The 20,858-nt window shown below is 43.5% G+C and overlaps 1 protein-coding gene across 2 annotated transcripts in view; it reads left to right on the top strand.

Moving 5' to 3' along the window:
• Nucleotides 1-15,440: 15,440 nt before the first annotated feature.
• The window catches only part of CA14 (carbonic anhydrase 14), a 50,300-nt gene continuing 44,882 nt past the window's right edge, over nt 15,441-20,858 (top strand). For both annotated transcript variants that reach the window (XM_063439507.1, XM_063439506.1), the window contains exon 1: nt 15,441-15,702. In XM_063439507.1, the coding sequence (XP_063295577.1) occupies nt 15,456-15,702 (247 nt within the window). In that variant the 5' untranslated portion in view covers nt 15,441-15,455. The remainder of the gene's footprint in view (nt 15,703-20,858) is intronic.

A 20,858-nucleotide genomic window follows, 5' to 3' on the forward strand; every position in this document is an offset into this window, starting at 1 on the left:
GACAGACAGGCGCGCACACTGTCTGACAGACAGGCGCGCACACTGTCTGACAGACAGGCGCGCACACTGTCTGACAGACAGGCGCGCACAATGTCTGACAGACAGGCGCGCACACTGTCTGACAGACAGGCGCGCACACTGTCTGACAGACAGGCGCGCACACTGTCTGACAGACAGGCGCGCACACTGTCTGACAGACAGGCGCGCACACTGTCTGACAGACAGGCGCGCACACTGTCTGACAGACAGGCGCGCACACTGTCTGACAGACAGGCGCGCACACTGTCTGACAGACAGGCGCGCACACTGTCTGACAGACAGGCGCGCGCGCGCACACTGTCTGACACTGTCTGACACACAGGCGCGCGCGCGCACACTGTCTGACAGACAGACAGGCGCGCGCGCACACTGTCTGACAGACAGACGCGCGCGCGCGCACACTGTCTGACAGACAGACGCGCGTGCGCGCACACGGTCTGACAGACAGACAGACGCGCGCGCGCGCACACTGTCTGACAGACAGACGCGCGCGCGCGCGCACACTGTCTGACAGACAGACGCGCGCGCGCGCACACTGTCTGACAGACAGACGCGCGCGCGCGCACACTGTCTGACAGACAGACAGACGCGCGCGCGCGCACACTGTCTGACAGACAGACAGACGCGCGCGCGCGCACACTGTCTGACAGACAGACAGACGCGCGCGCGCGCACACTGTCTGACAGACAGACAGACGCGCGCGCGCGCACACTGTCTGACAGACAGACAGACGCGCGCGCGCGCACACTGTCTGACAGACAGACAGACGCGCGCGCGCGCACACTGTCTGACAGACAGACAGACGCGCGCGCGCGCACACTGTCTGACAGACAGACAGACGCGCGCGCGCGCACACTGTCTGACAGACAGACAGACGCGCGCGCGCGCACACTGTCTGACAGACAGACAGACGCGCGCGCGCGCACACTGTCTGACAGACAGACAGACGCGCGCGCGCGCACACTGTCTGACAGACAGACAGACGCGCGCGCGCGCACACTGTCTGACAGACAGACAGACGCGCGCGCGCGCACACTGTCTGACAGACAGACAGACGCGCGCGCGCGCACACTGTCTGACAGACAGACAGACGCGCGCGCGCGCACACTGTCTGACAGACAGACAGACGCGCGCGCGCGCACACTGTCTGACAGACAGACAGACGCGCGCGCGCGCACACTGTCTGACAGACAGACAGACAGACGCGCGCGCGCGCACACTGTCTGACAGACAGACAGACAGACGCGCGCGCGCGCACACTGTCTGACAGACAGACAGACGCGCGCGCGCGCACACTGTCTGACAGACAGACAGACGCGCGCGCGCGCACACTGTCTGACAGACAGACAGACGCGCGCGCGCGCACACTGTCTGACAGACAGACAGACAGACGCGCGCGCGCGCACACTGTCTGACAGACAGACAGACAGACGCGCGCGCGCGCACACTGTCTGACAGACAGACAGACAGGCGCGCGCGCGCGCACACTGTCTGACTGACAGACGCGCGCGCACACTGTCTGACTGACAGACGCGCGCGCACACTGTCTGACAGACAGACGCGCGCGCACACTGTCTGACAGACAGATGCACATCATTTTACATTCGAGTCTTGATGAAGGGTACAGTAACTGATTTTTAGTCAAAGGTATACTTGTTTATACACAGTCCCCGAGCATGGGGTCTCTATTCAAAAACTAAGCCTCTCCAGGCATCTCTGTATGTGGGAAGTAATTGAGTTGAGCCTCGGTAAACTAATTATCTCCCGGATACAGAGAGCCCAATACCCACCAAAACATACATAAAACAACAAGGTGTCCCCACATGTCATATATTATTAAAAAGGTCTGATCTGAGCGCCCATTCTGGGAAACAGCACTCCTGTCAAATTGTCCAAACGCCATCGACTCAAAGTTTCAGGCGACTGTTGTGGAAAGGATGACTGAAACAAGTTCCATGTGGCCAGATCCTTTCCCGTGTGAATTAACGAGGCTAATATCCTGGCATGGAGAGTGAGCAGTTGTTGGGCTTGAGTGGTAGATGCTTCCTTCCAAAAAGCACTGTCCTGGGTAGTTGTGAAGCTGGTACAAAATGACCGGGACAAAGGATTGAGTGTGGCCGAGTGATAGTGTCTGATACTCCAGCTCCCTGATAACGTCTCCTGGGTAGTAAATAAGGGGCAGTGTGGTGAGAAAAGTATAGGGGGTTGATTAGTATTCTAGTCGTTAAATTAGTTCTTTACACTTATTTCACGATTACTTAGTCTGTTGCCAGGTTTACCCAACAATAACAGCACAATTACACTGGACTCACATGCTAGGGCAGATTTGACCATGTGGTGTAATTTTCTGTCAAACTTGAATGGGAAAACAATGTTCATCCCCCCCCCCCCCCCCCCCACCCCCCCCCAGACGATTCCCCATTTTATATAGACGGATTTGCAGCCATAGCCTGAGTCAAATGGTTTAGGGACATATGGCCCAAAGAGACGTTAAAGTTATCATCATTTTAACAAAGCACAGCTCTTTTTCGAAATCTAACCCATTGTGGCAGCAGTGCAAGTTTGGGGGCTTTTTTGGCAGGGCAAATCAGTAAAGTGTTATACAGATAATATAGCTGCCTGTGAGATTATCAATAATGGAAGGTCCTCATCTTTAACCATCATGAGCCTTGTCAGGAAACTCGCTTAGTTAGAAGCCACGTATAATTCTTACCCAGGCAACCATAATACAACATCTGACACTCTGACTCCATCTAACCTAAAGGTTTTCTTTCAACCTCACCACACAGCAGTGAAGCTTACAAAGAACCCTCTATTATTCCAGGACCTCATCCTGGATTAGCCTGGTTCATGGCCATGGAAGAACTGTAGCTCAAGCCGCCCTGTCGGACAATGCAAGATGCTCATATAAACGAGGACTCCCTATCTTCAATAGATTAGTTACAGAACTCCAGATTAGCAATCCAGTTACAATAGATACTATGGTGGCATTCACCTCCTTTTGCCACCTTAAACTCACACACAATACAATAAAACTTTATCTAACAGGAGTACAATCATGTACTAAGCTTATGTCCCAGTGTAACTAAACACCCATTAGTTTTGCCTACGTTAGAGGATTAAAAAAAACAAAACGAATAAAATCTGAGCTTTGAAGTTGCTGTTAAGTGGATGAGTGAGTGCGCTGGATCTTGTGTATTGTGTGTGTGTGTGTGTATATATATATATATATATTAGTGTGTAATTTAATTATAATTAAATTTTCATATTAATATATGTATCTATAATATATTTTAAAAATTCCAGCAGTAGGGGGACTGCCTGACAGCCCAGGTGGCTCTATGGTCCGCTATTGCGGCCATGTGATCACTCTGTGAGAGTGATCACGTGGCCCGCAGGGGCCTGATTCAGCGGGAGGGGACTGCAAGTACCATCTGGCTCCCGGTGATAAATTCAATGCATCTCTATAGGAAGCATTTAGTGCCTCCATGCAGAGCATGCAGACACTGGTCTAGGAAATGACTATCACTAGAGGTTTTACTGTGCAGCAATCTAGACACTGCATTGTCTGCGTGGACATGCTGTAGTGGTTCTGGTTACTGTAGTACTTCTGGGTGAAAGAGCCTGTCCCTCAAGGCTGAGCATTGTAAATGCTACATTTTCTGAGAAAAGGCAGTTTTTTCACTGCTGCCTTACTTTATCTTTACGTAAAATGTGGGTTTACTGTTTTGTTATCTTCTGTATTGAGGTAATGTATCCAAGCAGATTAATGATATACAAATATAAACCTCCCTGTCAAACAATTGGCAAGGAATGAATAAATGAATGAATATAATCAGGAAGCAAATTCTAACATTCCATCTCTTGTCAAAATGTAACCGCTCTTTGATACAAGTAATTTGTATTCTGCTATAGTTTAATGGGAATATTGGCAGTGCTCAAATTCACGTCCTACGCTAGCAGACAGACCTAACTGTTACTCACTGCTGCCAGCCTGGAGAGCCAATGCACATGTACCAAGGCCATAGAGCGGCCTGTCAGGCAGTCCCCCCTACTGCTGGATTTTTTTATATATATTATATATACATATATTAATATAAAAATACACTTATAATGAAATTACAAACTAATATATATATATATATATATATATATATTTATATATACACACACACACACACACACACACACACACACACAAGATCCAGCGCACTCACTCATCCACTAAACAGCAACTTCAAAGCTCTCAGATTTTATTTGTCTTTTTTGGGTTTTTTTTTATCCCCTAATGTAGGCAAAACTAATGGGTGTTTAGTTACACTGGGATATAAGCTTAGCACATGATTGTACTCCTGTTAGATAAAGTAGTATCTATTGTAACTGGATTGCTAATCTGGAGTTCTGTAACTAATCTATTGAAGATAGTGAGTCCTCGTTTATATGACCATCTTGTATTGTCCGACAGGGCGGCTTGAGCTGAATTGTCACTCACCACTGGCTAGTTGGAATGGTAGGGGGGTGCTGAGATTTCCATAGGGAGGCAATCAATATCATTTCAGCAATGAGAATATGTACCAACACAAACTGTTAAAGGGATTCTCTAGTGCAAGGAAAACAAACCCGTTTCCCTGGCACTAGAGAATTCTGGAGTGCCCCCCATCTCACGATGGTATCTGCTGTCATGATGCTTTGCGGTGCAACAACTATCATTATCCTACTCTGAAAGAAAGCTAAATCCCAAAAGGGATCCATAAAATTAATTATGCAAACACAAAAAAATACTAAGTTATTCCCAAATAAAAGAATCACCAAAGGATTGCATAAGAAAAACCCAAATGGCATTCTCATAATGTTTGCTTTAGTTTTTAAAGATTTTTAATTTTAAATACAATTTTGCTTACAGCCCATACAAGGAGTCTGACATTCGGCCTCTGCTTGATTGAACAGGTAAATTGTACGCTATAAATGAAGCTGCAGTCATTGCACACACTTAAACTACAGAAATATTACATATTAGACAGGTAAACAGTCTCCTGGAAAAGCTCACGATGAAAAATAATAGGGAATAAAATGGCTGCCCGCATACGTCCACACTGAATGTTTGAAGGGTAATACATTTACTTGATATACATCACCCCAAGAGCTTCCTTGTATTCAATAATACAGTGATCACAAACTACATGAGTGTATACAATCTCTATAAAAAAAATGTTTTAAAAATGGACCAAAATACAGATAACAGCAAGTATATAACACATTACTAATGGCTGCAGTCAGCGCACCAATGTCCACACTGTTTTCTCCAGAACATTTCACAGGTTAAAAGCAGCTTGAATGGCTTGTTGAAATGGAAAACCTAAAAACAATGAAAGCACGCCCAAATATTCTTTATTGCTTTTTGTTGATACTCCAATGAAGTTACAGGTAACTGGTTATATGCATGCTGCTATATGTTTAAAGTTACATGCACTACATTTGTTTTGGCTTTTATGTATAATAAGCATCCTCTACATTGTAAGTTTGCTTGGACTTGGTCCTCCTCAACCTATTGTTTATGTCAAAATGTCGAATAGTCTGTGTCAATTTCCCTTTATAATATTGTGAAGCACTACGGAATCTGAGGTTATGTAAATAATCCAGCACTTAATTTTGTTTTATTGGAGGAATACCAGCAAGTTTCGCCTGAGAGTTAAGATCTTATGACCGTATTGACTATTCAATTCAGTTTACATTTAGGCTCTCCCTATATTGTTTGTGTGAGTTGATTATTTAACTCTCTTTTGTTTGGTGATATCTCAAGGTGTTATTTATGTTCTTTATAGCACTGGTTGTATCCCTAGTGAGGATTCATAGTCCATTTCAGAAAATTAGTTAACTTTGAAAATGTTTGCAGTTCAGCTATTTTGACTTTAAATTTGAAATTCACTTAAAATGTTGTGAATAACCCAATAAGTGTTTTTGGGCCATTGGTTTCTGTTGAGTGAGACGTTCCTTCTTCGTTTTGTTTCAGGTGCTTGGCTGAGCAGAACTTTTACCAAAGGATTTACCTTTCCACGGTCTGTTTACCCTTTCTCCCTCCCCATGGAATCATGTAAATGCTGTAAACTAACTTCTACAGCAGACTTGCCCATATGCTAAGCGCTCATTTAGCACTTGGTTACGGACTTTAAAGGAGTTTAACCCTAAGTGCACTGTTGTTACACTGATGCACTGTGTGACTTTACAGGTCTCCTATAGAACCGATTGCCTTTCATCGCCAGAGTGGTAATTTGAATTGTTTGACGAAGTATCACTGGCCCTCTATGTAAATAGAATTATCATTGCTCAAGGCTGACATGGTGATGGTACATGCCAGGTACTACCTGAGGAGGATTCACAAGTGATGGCTCCAGACATTTGACAGTGGGCAGGAGCTGGACAGGCACTAGTACTTTCCAGGTTAAAAGGGCTGAGTGTTTATGAACACAGTCAAAGTGTGTATTTTTTGTATAGCTTCAATGCATGTGTGTATTACACAAACATCACTTTCATGTAGTGCTAGAGAAAACAGAAGAATAACCTCTGTCTGCAAACTTGCACAATAATGAACCAAAATAGATATACATCTCTTGGATGCGCTGGATGTCTGGCAAGAATGTGTTCTGCTTTCATTTTAAGAAGAAACCTTCCTGACCTTGCAACTTTCTTTATTACACATCAATGATTATTGCAGGCTCTGTTCTTTGCTTCATCAAACTCTAGATTATTTTAGCATTTAGAATGCACCCATTTTGTATTGGGAAAAAAAGGAATGTTCTGTTAAAGTGTGACTGCCTCTAACTGTGTGTGAGACTGTGCGCCTCTAACGGTGTGTGTGTGTGAGACTGTGCGCCTCTAACGGTGTGTGTGTGTGAGACTGTGCGCCTCTAACGGTGTGTGTGTGTGAGACTATGTGCCTCTAACGGTGTGTGTGTGTGTGAGACTGTGTGCCTCTAACTGTGTGTGTGTGTGTGTGTGTGAGACTGTGTGCCTCTAACTGTGTGTGTGTGTGTGTGTGAGAGAGACTGTGTGCCTCTAACAGTGTGTGTGTGTGTGTGAGAGACTGTGTGCCTCTAACAGTGTGTGTGTGTGAGAGAGACTGTGTGCCTCTAACAGTGTGTGTGTGTGTGGGAGAGAGACTGTGTGCCTCTAACAGTGTGTGTGTGTGAGAGAGACTGTGTGCCTCTAACAGTGTGTGTGTGGGAGAGAGACTGTGTGCCTCTAACAGTGTGTGTGTGAGAGACTGTGTGCCTCTAACAGTGTGTGTGTGAGAGACTGTGTGCCTCTAACAGTGTGTGTGTGTGTGAGAGACTGTGTGCCTCTAACAGTGTGTGTGTGTGTGAGAGACTGTGTGCCTCTAACAGTGTGTGTGTGTGTGTGAGAGACTGTGTGCCTCTAACAGTGTGTGTGTGTGTGAGAGAGACTGTGTGCCTCTAACAGTGTGTGTGTGTGTGAGAGACTGTGTGCCTCTAACAGTGTGTGTGTGTGAGAGACTTTGTGCCTCTAACAGTGTGTGTGTGTGAGAGACTGTGTGCCTCTAACAGTGTGTGTGTGTGTGTGTGTGAGAGAATGTGTGCCTCTAACGGTGTGTGTGAGAGACTGTGTGCCTCTAACGGTGTGTGAGAGAGAGACTGTGTGCCTCTAACGGTGTATGAGAGAGAGACTGTGTGCCTCTAACGGTGTGTGTGTGTGAGACTGTGTGCCTCTAACGGTGTGTGTGTGTGAGACTGTGTGCCTCTAACGGGGTGGGTGGGTGTGTGTGTGTGTGAGACTGTGTGCCTCTAACAGGGGGTGTGTGTGTGTGCGAGACTGTGTGCCTCTAACGGTGTGTGTGTGTGTGTGTGTGTGTGTGAGACTGTGTGCCTCTAACGGTGTGTGTGTGTGTGTGTGTGTGTGTGAGACTGTGTGCCTCTAACGGTGTGTGTGTGTGTGAGACTGTGTGCCTCTAACGGTGTGTGTGTGTGTGTGAGACTGTGTGCCTCTAACGGTGTGTGTGTGTGTGTGAGACTGTGTGCCTCTAACGGTGTGTGTGTGTGTGAGACTGTGTGCCTCTAACGGTGTGTGTGTGTGTGAGACTGTGTGCCTCTAACGGTGTGTGTGTGTGTGTGTGAGACTGTGTGCCTCTAACGGTGTGTGTGTGTGTGAGACTGTGTGCCTCTAACGGTGTGTGTGTGTGTGAGACTGTGTGCCTCTAACGGTGTGTGTGTGTGTGAGACTGTGTGCCTCTAACGGTGTGTGTGTGTGTGAGACTGTGTGCCTCTAACGGTGTGTGAGAGAGAGACTATGTGCCTCTAACGGTGTGTGTGTGTGTGTGTGAGACTATGTGCCTCTAACGGTGTGTGTGTGTGTGAGACTGTGTGCCTCTAACGGTGTGTGTGTGTGTGAGACTGTGTGCCTCTAACGGGGTGTGTGTGTGTGTGTGTGTGTGTGTGTGTGTGCGTGCGCGAGACTGCCTCTAACGGTGTGTGTGTGTGTGTGCGTGTGCGAGACTGTGTGCCTCTAACGGTGTGTGTGTGTGTGTGTGCGCGAGACTGTGTGCCTCTAACGGTGTGTGTGTGTGTGCGAGACTGTGTGCCTATAACGGTGTGTGCGTGTCTGTGTCTGTCTGCATTTAACTGTGTGTGTGCCTTTCTGCATGTATCTGTGTGCGACTGCAAAGATGCCAGAAATGTCTATATGTCCAGGTGATGGATAACATTTGCAGACACAAGCACAATGTCTAAATTTAGTGCTTTGACCTACAAAGACTCCAGTTCACACAGCTCCAGCAGGACAGATAAAGGCTAACTGTGTGAAGACCTTTCCCCCTGGCAATCACTTGTATAGACAGCTGGTCATGCATTTGGTTACACAAACAAATAAGGAATAGATGTATATTATTTTCCCACTAACATTACTTTGACACAAATCTGTTTTAACATGTTTGCTTCTCGAGCATTGCTTGTGTTTTAAGTGATCTTTATCAGTTAACTTCCTCTGTGCTATGGAGCAAACTATTTAAATAAAATAAGGAATCATTTGCACGCTTGTATAAATGTATCTTTCCATGTACAACATTGCCTATGGTGTTACAGGTGATAATCTGAGAAACACATCATTCCTCTACACCAGATCTCTGAAATGCACTCACTATTAACAGCCACTTGCTGGCTGCACGACCACCTTGTTCTTCTCAAACCTAAATTGAAGATTATGCTAGCTTTAGTGTACTAATAATCTTAATTTTAATAAGGACAGGAGGCGAGTATTTTGCATTAACTTTCTTTACTAAACTCCACAGCAGTAAAGAAAAACGTAAAGAGTAATATTAAATCACTGAGCAGCATAGTATATATAAGCAGTGGCGTTCTAAGGGGGGGGGGGGGGGGGGCGGTCCGCCCCGGGTGCCATCAGGCAGGAGGTGCCACCAGGGCTGGCCAGGCTTGGGGGTCAGTGAGCTGTGTGGCTGCACCGGTTGCCATAGCAGCAGGGGCGCCGAGCAGCCGACACAGCTCACACGCAGGGGCTGGGAGCAGGAGCTGGAGATCTGCCTCCACTGCGAGTTGGGGGCGGAGCTAGAACGGCCGTGGGGGCAGAGCCAAGCCGGATGCGGGGGCAGAGCTAAATGCAGCCTCTTACTGCTGCACACAGAGGGGAAGCAGGAAGGAGTCCCTGCTTCCCAAACGACAGCACAGCAGGGACTGGATCCACTCCTCCTCCAGCCCAAGCTTACTGTAAGTGAGAGAGAGTGTGCTGTGTGTAACTGTGATTGTGACTGTCTTTGTGTGTGTGTGATTGCCTGTGTGTGTGTGAATGTCTGCCTGTGATTGCCTGTGTGATTGTGTGACTGTGTGTGTGACTGTCTTTGACTGTGTGTGTGCTGTATGCGACTGTCTGTGACTGTGTGAGTGACTGTCTGCCTGTGATTGTCTGAGTGACTCTGCATGTGTGTGTGTGTGACTGTCTGTGACTGTGTGTATGTGTGACTGTCTGCCTATGATTGTGTTTGTGTATATCTGTGATTATGTGTGATTGTGTGTATCTCTGTGTATGTGTTTAGTAGATAGCTCCCTTATTTGGTGACTGTCTGTGCCTGTGTGTGTGTGTGTGTGAGAGACTGTCTGCCTGTGATGGTGTGTGTGTGACTGTGTGTGTGTGTGTCTGCCTGTGACTGTGTGTGTGTGACTGTCTGTGACTGTGTGTGTGTGTCTGCCTGTGATGGTGTGTGTGTGACTGTCTGTGACTGTGTGTGTATGTGTGATTGTCTGCCTGTGTGTGTGTGTGTGTGTGTGTGTGTAAGACCGTCTGCCTGTGAGTGTGTGTGACTGTCTGTGACTGTGAGTGTGTGTGACTGTCTGTGACTGTGTGTGTGTGTGACTGTCTGTGACTGTGTATGTGTGACGGTCTGTGACTGTGTGTGTATGTGTGACTCTGTGACTGTATGTGTGAGTATGTGTGATTGTGTGACTGTGTGTGTATGTGTGATTGTCTACCTGTGATGGTGTGTGTGTGACTGTCTGCCTGGGATTGTGTGTGTGTGTGTGACTGTGTGTGTATGTGTGACTATCTGCCTGGGATTGCGTGCGCGTGTGTGACTGTCTGCCTGTGACTGTGTGTTTGACTGTCTGACTGTGTGTGAGACGGCAGCCGGGATATGGTGTCATCGCGGCCTCAGCGTCATTACAGGGTGTGCTAGGGGCCTGTGCAGGAAGAGCACAGAGATCCCAACAGCAACCACTGACGAGCAGGGACTGAGGATCCACTCCAGCCCTTCTAGAGCAAGGTAGGGAGGCTGGGTGGACCTCTTATTTATTAAATGTGTGTATGTATGTAATGATTGTGTGTCTGTGATTGTATGTGTGGGGGTCTGGATTGTGTTTGTGTATATCTGTGATTGTGTGTGTGATTGTGTGTATCTCTGTGTATGTGTTTAGTAGATAGCTCCCTTATTTGGTGTCCTTAAATATTGCAATCTAATATAAGGATAACAAATAAGGGATATATCTACTAAACAACTGAAAATAAGAAAAGGGCGTTTTTAATTTTGATCCTTTAGCTGTTTAGTAGATAATTCCCTGAATTGGTGCCCGTATGCGAGATTTCAATATTTAAAGATACCAAATGAGGGTTCTGTTTAGCAGATAGTTCCCTTATTTGGTGTCCTTTAAATATGGCAAGCTCACATAAGGATAGCAAATAGGGAAGTTATCTGCTAAACAATGATCAAAGTTAAGAGGTGTCAGCCAGCCCACAACAAGAAATCTGGGTGGCTAAGTGAATTATATGCGAATGTGTCAGATGCCAGCATGCAGAGCACAGTGTTTCTGCGTGTGTGTATATGTATCTGCATGTGTGTATGTCCGTGTATGTGTATATGTGCAGACATCTCAAAATCTCGCCAACACTACACACAAATACACTCAATACATTTCAACGTCAACACTACATACAAACCATACCATTATATATAACCACATCACTGCATTCAAATAACACACAACACACAAATGCATGCTTGCATTCAAACACCAACACTACATACAAACACACACACCCCTACATTCACTCACTCATACTCCATACAAAAACATGCATACATTCACACACAAACACTGCTCAGTGCTAAATACATTAAAAAATGTTTGGTTGTTTTTTACATTTAAAGTTGGGGGGGGGGGGACCCGCCCCGGGTGCCAAATGCTCTAGGTACGCCCCTGTATATAAGGGTCATGCTGCCTGTACACTTCCTCTTTCTTGAAGGGACATCCAAGTCCAGACTGAGCTCAAAACGACCAGAAAAAAACAACAAAACTGTCAACAACGGTCTCTGGCGAGCAAAACTTGAGGAGACTCCTGGTAAACGAGATCGGGAGAAGATGAAACAAAGCCTTTATCCCAGCAAGCGGAGTCGTGAGGGTAACCGAACCAACGACCAGTGGAGGTCCTGAAGAGGATTACACTGAAAGGAGAGTATAAAATAGGTTAGGTACTGAACCATAACTGGTCACGCATGAGAGCCATATCAGAGTGTGTCAACATAAGTGAGTAGATACACGGTTAGTGTGTGTGATGTAGGATGAAATACATGTTATGTGTAAGTTAGTGATGCAATGCAACCTGGCTGCCCAAGACCTAGTTCTGGAATGAGATATGGGATAGAAACAGCATATACCCCAAAGAAAGGAGAAACCACTAACAAGCAGAACGAAACATCCGTCACCTTAAGATCCACTCCCCCGAGGAGTCAGGGTAGGGAACCAAAGGGAGGGAAAATACTCGCCTCCTGTCCTTATTAAAATTAAGATTATTAGTACACTAAAGCTAGCATAATCTTCAATTTTATAACATGACAGGAGGCTTCCTATTTTGCAATTTTAACGCTGAAGGAGAGATGTCCCAGCAGAAGGGGGAGTGCGAAAATAAAAGGTACGGAAAGTGGATTCCCGAGACCAATCCGCCGCTCGGAGGATGTCTGACAGGGACGCACCCGCAAGGAAGGCTGAGGAAGCAGTCGCCCCGCGAACAGAGTGGGCGCCGAAAGCAGGGTCTATACCTGCGAGCGAGAGGATCCAGCGAATCAATCGGGCCAGTGTGGTGACCGAGACCGGCGCGTGGGGGCGAACAAAGGAGACTAGGAGTTGGCCCAACGCCGAGTTCCGGAGTGAGGAGGTAACCGAAACGTATCTGCGAAGGGTGGACACGACGCAGAGCTGCGGGTCATCGGGGAAAAAGGGGTAGAATACCGACGGGAAACGTGGAATGTGACCCCCTCTGGGGCAATCTCGAAGGCGTCGATGTCGTCCGATACCTCGAAGTCCGATGCCCGTCGAAAGGACACGAGACAAAGCAGAAAAGCGCACTTAGCTGATAATTGGCGCAGGGAGAGACGGTCGTTAGGGAGCCAAACCCTGAAAAATGAACAAGCCCAACATCCCATAGGTGAGAGTACCTGGGGGCCGGAGGGCGGCAGAGCCGCATACCACGGAGCAGGCTGCAGACGAGAGGGTCTTTGCCGACCGGGAGGTCCCCGACGGGGGTGTGGGCCACTGAAATCGCGGAGCGAACAACATTAACTGAACGGTAGGAGTGACCCGACGAAAACAAGGAGGAAAGGAAATTGAGAATCATGGGAATAGGTGCTGTAAATGGATCGGAGTCCTGTTCCACGCACCAAGTAGACCAGGAGGCCCAAGCTGAAAGGTAGCAGCGTGCTTTATAGCCTCCCAATGCTTTTCTACGGGAAAGCAATGGATTTTCTGAGATCATCATATTTGATCTCAGCCATAGAGGAGGAGCCAGCTGTGGGGAGACTGGCGTGGCATGGGAAAAAAGATGAATAAACCCACCTTTTCAGCACATTAGGATTTGGGTCCTAAATAGCCATACCAGGGCTATTGTGTCAGGAATACATGGTTCTATTCCTGACACTATAGTGTTCCCTTAACAAAGACTGATAGTTTAGTTATAATGTAGTGCAGGCTTAGTGTGTTCTGAGGTTTTATAGCGATTGTGGTGGTTTATTGACTAGTCTTACCATATTCTGCATTGGGCAGCTTTCTTTGTTAAATTCTGAGACTGTTGTAGACTCGGGTTGATCAAGGTTGCTGACACATTCTATAAACCACACCACAAATAAAGATCCCCAAATTAGATCTGCTTTATATGCATTTAATGATCATTTGAAACCCTTAGAGGGCCTGAAGTATGGTCCCCACATAAGGTAAAACTACAAAGTACTCCTTTTTGGTAGATGCCCATTTGAAGCCATGTCCAGTCACACTTGATATTCATGCATCCAATACATTTGCTTCCTCCAATTACTGTTTTGTGAGAAAGGAAGTCTGATGCCATTTGTCATCTTCTAATGGTCTAGCGCAGGAGTAGGCAACCCTCGTCACTCAAGATGTTATGGACTACATCTCCCCTGACTCTTTGCTATCATAATGGCTGTAAGAGTGCCTACCCCGGTCTAGCATTAAGGACCACTAATATCTATGTCCCTCTGCTTGCTTAGATTGCTCTGCAGGGCATTGGGTGAAGTTGCTTCATGTGATGTTTTTATGACTGTGTGACGTGTTAGACAGCAGAATAGCTACCTGACACACCATAGCTCTGTGTTCCAAGCATTACTGCGTCATTATAATTCCAATTATTACTGAATTTGGCCAGGCCTCAGCTGCTTTTATTTTTTTGATTTTTTTACTCAATGGAGTTTAAAATATGGGCCATAAAAGGCAAGTTGGAAGAATTGATCAATTCAGGAATTTTTCTAAACTGACCACGTTCCCTTAAAATGTTCAATTTCCAACTGTTTTTAGATAAGTGTTGCTCACTGCCTCTGTGACAATTCTGGTTAATACAAAAATAAACTTGGGTCTGAGGCAGGCAAATTGGCAAATGTGATCATCATTTAAGAAAGCTTCTGTGTGGTATTTGATTGCACTGTTTATGTGTGTATCATGCATGTCTTATTCCTGTTCTACGATGGAATGTACGCTTACTTCACAAACGTTAAAGAATAATAATAGTTTTTCAAATTTCTAAATTAATATGTCTGGATTAAGTATTTACATTTTTTTGGTCTATTTTTTTAAATTCATATATCAAACTAATCAAATTATTCAAAATGTAAAATTATTTGAAAGCCTTCTCTAAAAATATTATGTGGAGTCCCATATTGGCAAGACACGGAACCTTTCCTAACTGTGAGATTTGATATGGGTATAATGTGTCAAATTTAACTGTGTTCATTGATCTGAAGCATATTTGAGCTGTTGGGTGTTGAGGTAGGCAGACCTATATCATTAGGTGTTGTACCCAAGGACACCAAATTAGTTACAATTAGTGTAGGACCCACCAATATTAGGGTACTACAGGGAAATGGTCTTAAAGGGACACTATAGGCACCTGTCCCCTTAACCCTGCACCTGTGCCCCACTCCCCTTAACCCTGCAATGTAAACTGTGATGTTTACCAGGTAGAGTTAAGACAACTCTAGTGACTGTCCTCCATAGTAATTAAATTAAAGCTCATCCTTTGCACTTTATCCTCTTTGTCCTTGTTTAATCTAAAATCAAACGTACTAGAATACAGAGGAAGGAAATGGCTTAATGCATGCTGGTGTCCAAATATTTATGGACTAAGCTTCATTAACAATGGCTGTGGGGATGGGGTGCCCAAATGCCATTCAAGGGCCCCGACAAGCTAATGAAGCCGAATTGAATAGCAGAGGCACCTATTTGCCTTCCTACAGTGTTTGTGAAATTTCCCAGGATTTGGCAGAATTCACACAATTGTAACACTGGATCTCGCATTTGAAATGATAAGAGCATAGCATGCTGTGTCTAGAACTCCTAAGCCTATTTGCTGTCAGAAGGCCCGGCCCCCTCTTTTAGGACCACCTTGAAAAGTGCTGAGTGATGCTGAAAGCTCATTACAAGACTTTTGGAGGTGGAGGGGGGAAGCTGGACCATAACTTCCCACTAGCACAGAGCCAGATCAGTGTGTCAGCACTGCAGAGACTGAGCAGGAAAATACTACAGGAAAGTTATCCTTCATTTGACACTGGGACTGCAGAGGATATGTCTTTCCACAGCACCTGCTGGGTCCATAGAATTCTGCAATGTTCTATTCTCATCCTAACTGCCTGCCAGACCATGGTTGAAAGTAAGTATATGAGAAGGGAGGTGTACCTACTGATTTTACATGTATTTTTCAGTTCGTAGTATCTCTGTCCTTCTAAGCTTGCTTACTTTTGATGCAAAAAACACCTAGAAAAATATGAGATTTGTGCATATTAACCCTTTTTTTCTCCACGAAGAGCTTCCAGCGTGCTAGGCAAAAAAGAGGTTAGTATGTAACTTTATTACTAAGTTAATTTGCCATTAATGTATAAACATACCACGAATATTCCCTGCACTATTTATTTGTGACTTTGTAACCCCCCACTCATCAAGGTCAAGTCCCAACAGTATCATCTGTTTCCCATAGGAACTAGATAAAGGGTTACTTTTACAAACCCTGAACTTTAATACATGCTTATCATTCATTGTATTTCTTTTTTTTTACCCCTTCTTCTCGTTCTCTCTTTCTCAATACATTTTTGTAATATCGCCTACATTCGCATGACTAGTAACTTTGTCTTGCTGTCAACTTTTGTTTATATTTTTCCATGATGCCCAAGCATCAATGTCAATTTAAAGCAATTTACTTTGTAGTAAGTCATTTAGTAAATATGCTAACTAAACGTCTCTAGATAACTTCCTTTACTCTCTTATGATCACAACTAGTAAACTAGAATTATTAGAGCACTTGAAGTTCCACAAATCCTAAACATTTTCTCAGCCAACACAGTGAGTTAGCCGATTCAAGGGAAGAAAAAGACTGTATTCTCACAGGCAAGTGAATCATATCTAGGCATTAAATTCAAGCGGAGATGTTGCGTAGATCCCAGAATTTCGTTTTGACTTGGTTAATTTTTAAGAATCCTGGTTATGTTCTTTATATGTTATGTATTACCACTTAAAGTCCCAATTCACCCAAGCTTTGAAATCTACACAGAGCTAGCATCCATTTTACAAAATAATTGATAGGTTCACTAATAACATCTGTCTGTGTAGGAGAGCTTGATGTATGCCAGGCAGCTCACAGATACAAATGCCGCAAAATATAATTTCTGAATTTTGTTCTAACATTCTAGTGACTCTAGGTAAATTTTTACTTTCTAGTGGTGAGTGGAAATTTTTGTTTTATATATAAATTATAAATCAATATTTGGTGACCTTATTATTATTATTTTTTTCAATTATATCTCAAATTTTAAAACTGTAGGTTAATAAAACATTTTATTTGGGTTCCCAAGGGAACACACAGTATTAAAAATAAATAAAGTATTTTTTTTATACGTTTATTTTCAAAAGTAACCTCCCAAATGGCCAACTAATCCCCTTCATTATCCATTAAAATGGTGAGTCCCGGGGCTGCTCAATAATGGGTCTCTGAGATCTATTAAAAAAAAAAAAAAAAAAAACAACCCAAAAAACTATTTATTGGCATTTCTATAACTTATGAACCTCTTAGTGCTCAGATCATATGCATTGCTCCAAAAGAAAGCAGTCTTCCATTGTATTATATAGAAAAATCACTTACTGTGTCCAATGCAGAGCAAACGTTTTAACTATTCATTTTTGTAGAGGTTGTGTGAGTAGTGAACGAAATAAGTGAAAGTAAACCTTAAAAAATGTGTTTACATATATTTTTTTTGTGGTAGTAAAAACCAAAAAAAAATCTCCATATTCCATTCCAAAGTCCATAATTAAATCTGGTGATAGTCCTCTTTAAAAGACTTTATAAAAAAAAGATCATTACCGTTTCCATGGAAAAATTGTAAGCTCTGCATTTCTATCTGTCCGGGGATCTTACTCATAATAATTATCCCGGTTTGTGTATTAAGGCCTCTGTTGGCCTTTGTACAGTAATTAGGACAACTTAACAGAGAGCAGTTCACTTCTAAACAAATTGTGCATCCAGGGGCCAAGGGGAGGGTATAGTTTGTGTTCAGTAATTGTAGAAAATAAAGAGGAAAAAAAAAGTATTTTTAATGCATTTACTTTTTAATCTTCTTAGTTGAGCTAAGAATTTCAAATCTCTCTGTAGTTGGATTCAAGACTCTAATTTTACCTAAAATGTCAAGGGGTGACAGGAGAAATTTTAGATGCTGGTAGGAGTCAAAAATAGCTTGGCAGCATAGCATATGTGAGATAGTGCTCTCTCTTTTTAATGGGTTTGGTAGTGATATAGTGGAGGCTTACATGCTGTGTTTCCTTCCCCTATTGAAAAAACTGGTTATATAGCAATGGTTGATACCCTCATGTAGGTACTAGGTCTCTTATTGCCTCAATCTCACATTAGACTGGGTCCATGGAGATCACCTGTATTTCTGCCCATCTGGTGAACTTTTTAAAAAACACATTCTCATATCATTCTTCAAGCTGTTGAACAATTTTATAAGGTGCACTACTTGTCATGTTTAGATACTTTTATTTACTTGCCAAGAAGAAAAATATCTTTGGGATATTAGTGGAGTTTTTTTAGAATTGCCTTTTGACTAATAAATCTACCATTTTACAATGACTACTTCCTTCTCTAAAGACAGAGGAACTTAACATTCTCCTCATCCTCTGGTTTAACAAAATTCTTTCAACCCGAATATTAGTGGATTATCCCCTTTAAAAGGCCCCAAGAGGGTGAAACGCGTTGTGGTTTTATTCTATATCTTAGTACGGTATTTTTGGCTACACTATTTTGCTCTGCCATATACTTTTTAGTTTTTCTATTTTTTTTTTGTCTATTTATTTTTATTTTTTACCTGGTACCCTACACTGATTTTCAGACACTCCTACTGAAGACCGCACAAAGAATCCTAGGTGGGGATTATACCGCCCACGCCTAATACAGAGAGCGATTAGTCTGCTCCATCTAATAATATCCTGCAAGTGGGGATATAATAACACTGCATGCTGTTTTATCCAGAGCTGGTCATAGCTCTTCCGAATGTGAGTTGGCACTTTAGACCTTAGTGTAGTGTGTTACCCAGTATAGTATAATTTGCACTATTGGTCTCCCCCTGTTTGTGTTCTTTCCCATGCTGCTACTGACCGAAGTTGTCCCACAAGCACTTTACAAAGATGGAATATTACTTTTAGACTGTGTCTTGCTACCTGGTATTGTTTAGTCTTTTTTATCAGTTGATTATATCAAGGAATATTTTTATAGCATTTTCATTGTGTCTTTGGAGATCTTCTTAACCTCTTATCTCATTTGTTCTCTTTGGCACTACCTGTATTTGGCTTCACTTACATTCTGAAAGGAGGATTGATGATGATTTTTCACAGAGAAATGTCTTTAAGAGTTTCCCCTCTGATTAGCTTCACTCAGAGTCAAAAGTCTGCTTGAAAAGGTAGTTTAATTTATTTTTGAGAAAAATTGCTAAGGAGCCGATGCACTGTGCTTCCTTCCAGCGTGACGTCAGGCCCCGCCCCCCACATAGCCATTTTTAATTTTTACAAATCATAAAAGATCTGCTGGATTCCAATTTACAGTTCTAATGTTTTTCTACGGTTAGTAAGTGTAAGTTGCTGTGGTCTTCTGTCTTCTATTTTTTTTTTCATTTGGAGGAACTCTCCTCGTAAACTAAAATGTAAAAACATTTGCAGTTTACATTTATTTCTCTGCATGCTGCTGAAAATTGCTGTAATCTTCCGTTTTCTATTTTTATTTTGTCTCTCCTTTATCTCTCTGCAGTCTCCTGACTCCTGCATGCACTCACCCGGTTACATTTTTGAGCCATAGGGGAGATGAGCTTGCAATGCATATTTGCTGTAGCAGCAGAGGCCTTTTAGTTATCTGTGATGTATGTTGTGTCAGGACTCCCATAACTTGTCAGGTCTTTAACATGCCACAAGCCTGAAAGAAGTGCATCATCGGCCTATCTCAAGTCAGACTTTGAGAAGTTCTCTTTGGGCACAGAAACTAGAGAAATCAAACTGTCCCAGAGTTCCCAGCTTGACATAATAATGTCCCCCATCCCCTCTTATTTTACTAATTTCATTATTATTTGTTTGTGATTTAAAATCTTTGATAAACCCCTAATATCTTGGTCCTGGAAATAGTACACTTTTATTAATGTACAATTCAGTCATCCATGCGTTTTCATTTCCAGCCCAAGCTGAAATTCCTAGGGTTTTATTCACTAACGTTGAGATTAAAATCAAACCGCTAAATATTCACCAAAATAGAAACGTTGGAAAAATTTACAACTTTGGTTTTTATTTTTCTCTTTCAGAATACATTTTCCAGTTTGGTTTAAAACCTCTTTAGTTATGTGCCAAACAAAGTGGATGGTATTGCCAGCTGCTGCTTGCCTTAGATTTGGTAAATGGCAGTGAGTTTTATCATGGAGCGAGGCCAGTTTATGTTTTCAGTGTGATGCTTTCTTCAGAGCTAATGAATATATAACTTCTACCTCTTGGCCAGTAGTATACTACTGAAAGGTTCGACACATTCAATGGTTTATGGACACATCAACCTCTTCCACAGTGAACAACGAAAAGTAATCTTCAGGCTAACAGATCATTTTTAGCAGATTTTATTTAGGAATACGGAGCATAGAAAACCAGGTAGCATCAGGTAAAAATACCTTGTTTCCCCGAAAATAAGCCCGGGTCTTATATTAATTCTTCCCCCGAAAAACCCACAAGGGCTTATTTTCGGGGAAGGTCTTATTTCAGTGAAAACGTGTGCTAGAATGCAGGTCTATGTTCGAGCGAATTTCCCCGAACATAGACCAATTCACTAGGGTACGGAATCCTGCAAATCTATGTTCGGGGAAAATTCCCGGGAAATGGATTAGCTTACTCGCTAATAGAATACTGCGAATCTATGTTCGGGGAAACTTCCGTGAACATAGATTAGTTCACTCGCGAATGGAACCTTTTGTTTCTATGTTCGGGGAAACTTCCCTGAACATAAGCTTACTCACGAATGGAATTCTGTGAATCTATGTTCGGGGAAAATTCACCGGAACATAGATTAGCGAATGGCTAGAATTTATTTTCAGGGAAGGGCTTATATTAGAAGCACCCCCAGAAAATAAGCTGGGGCTTTTTTTTCGGGGGATGTCTTACTTTCGGGGAAACACGGTACTACATAAATTGTAAAAAAATAAATAAAAATCAAAGTTAGAATCCATTTAATGGGTAAAAATAGATAATTGTTTTCAGTGAAAGTATTTTTCCACTTATAAATATGCTTCTTACATGCGT

Source organism: Pelobates fuscus, chromosome 13 (assembly GCF_036172605.1).
Source record: "Pelobates fuscus isolate aPelFus1 chromosome 13, aPelFus1.pri, whole genome shotgun sequence".
Classification (NCBI taxonomy): domain Eukaryota; kingdom Metazoa; phylum Chordata; class Amphibia; order Anura; family Pelobatidae; genus Pelobates; species Pelobates fuscus.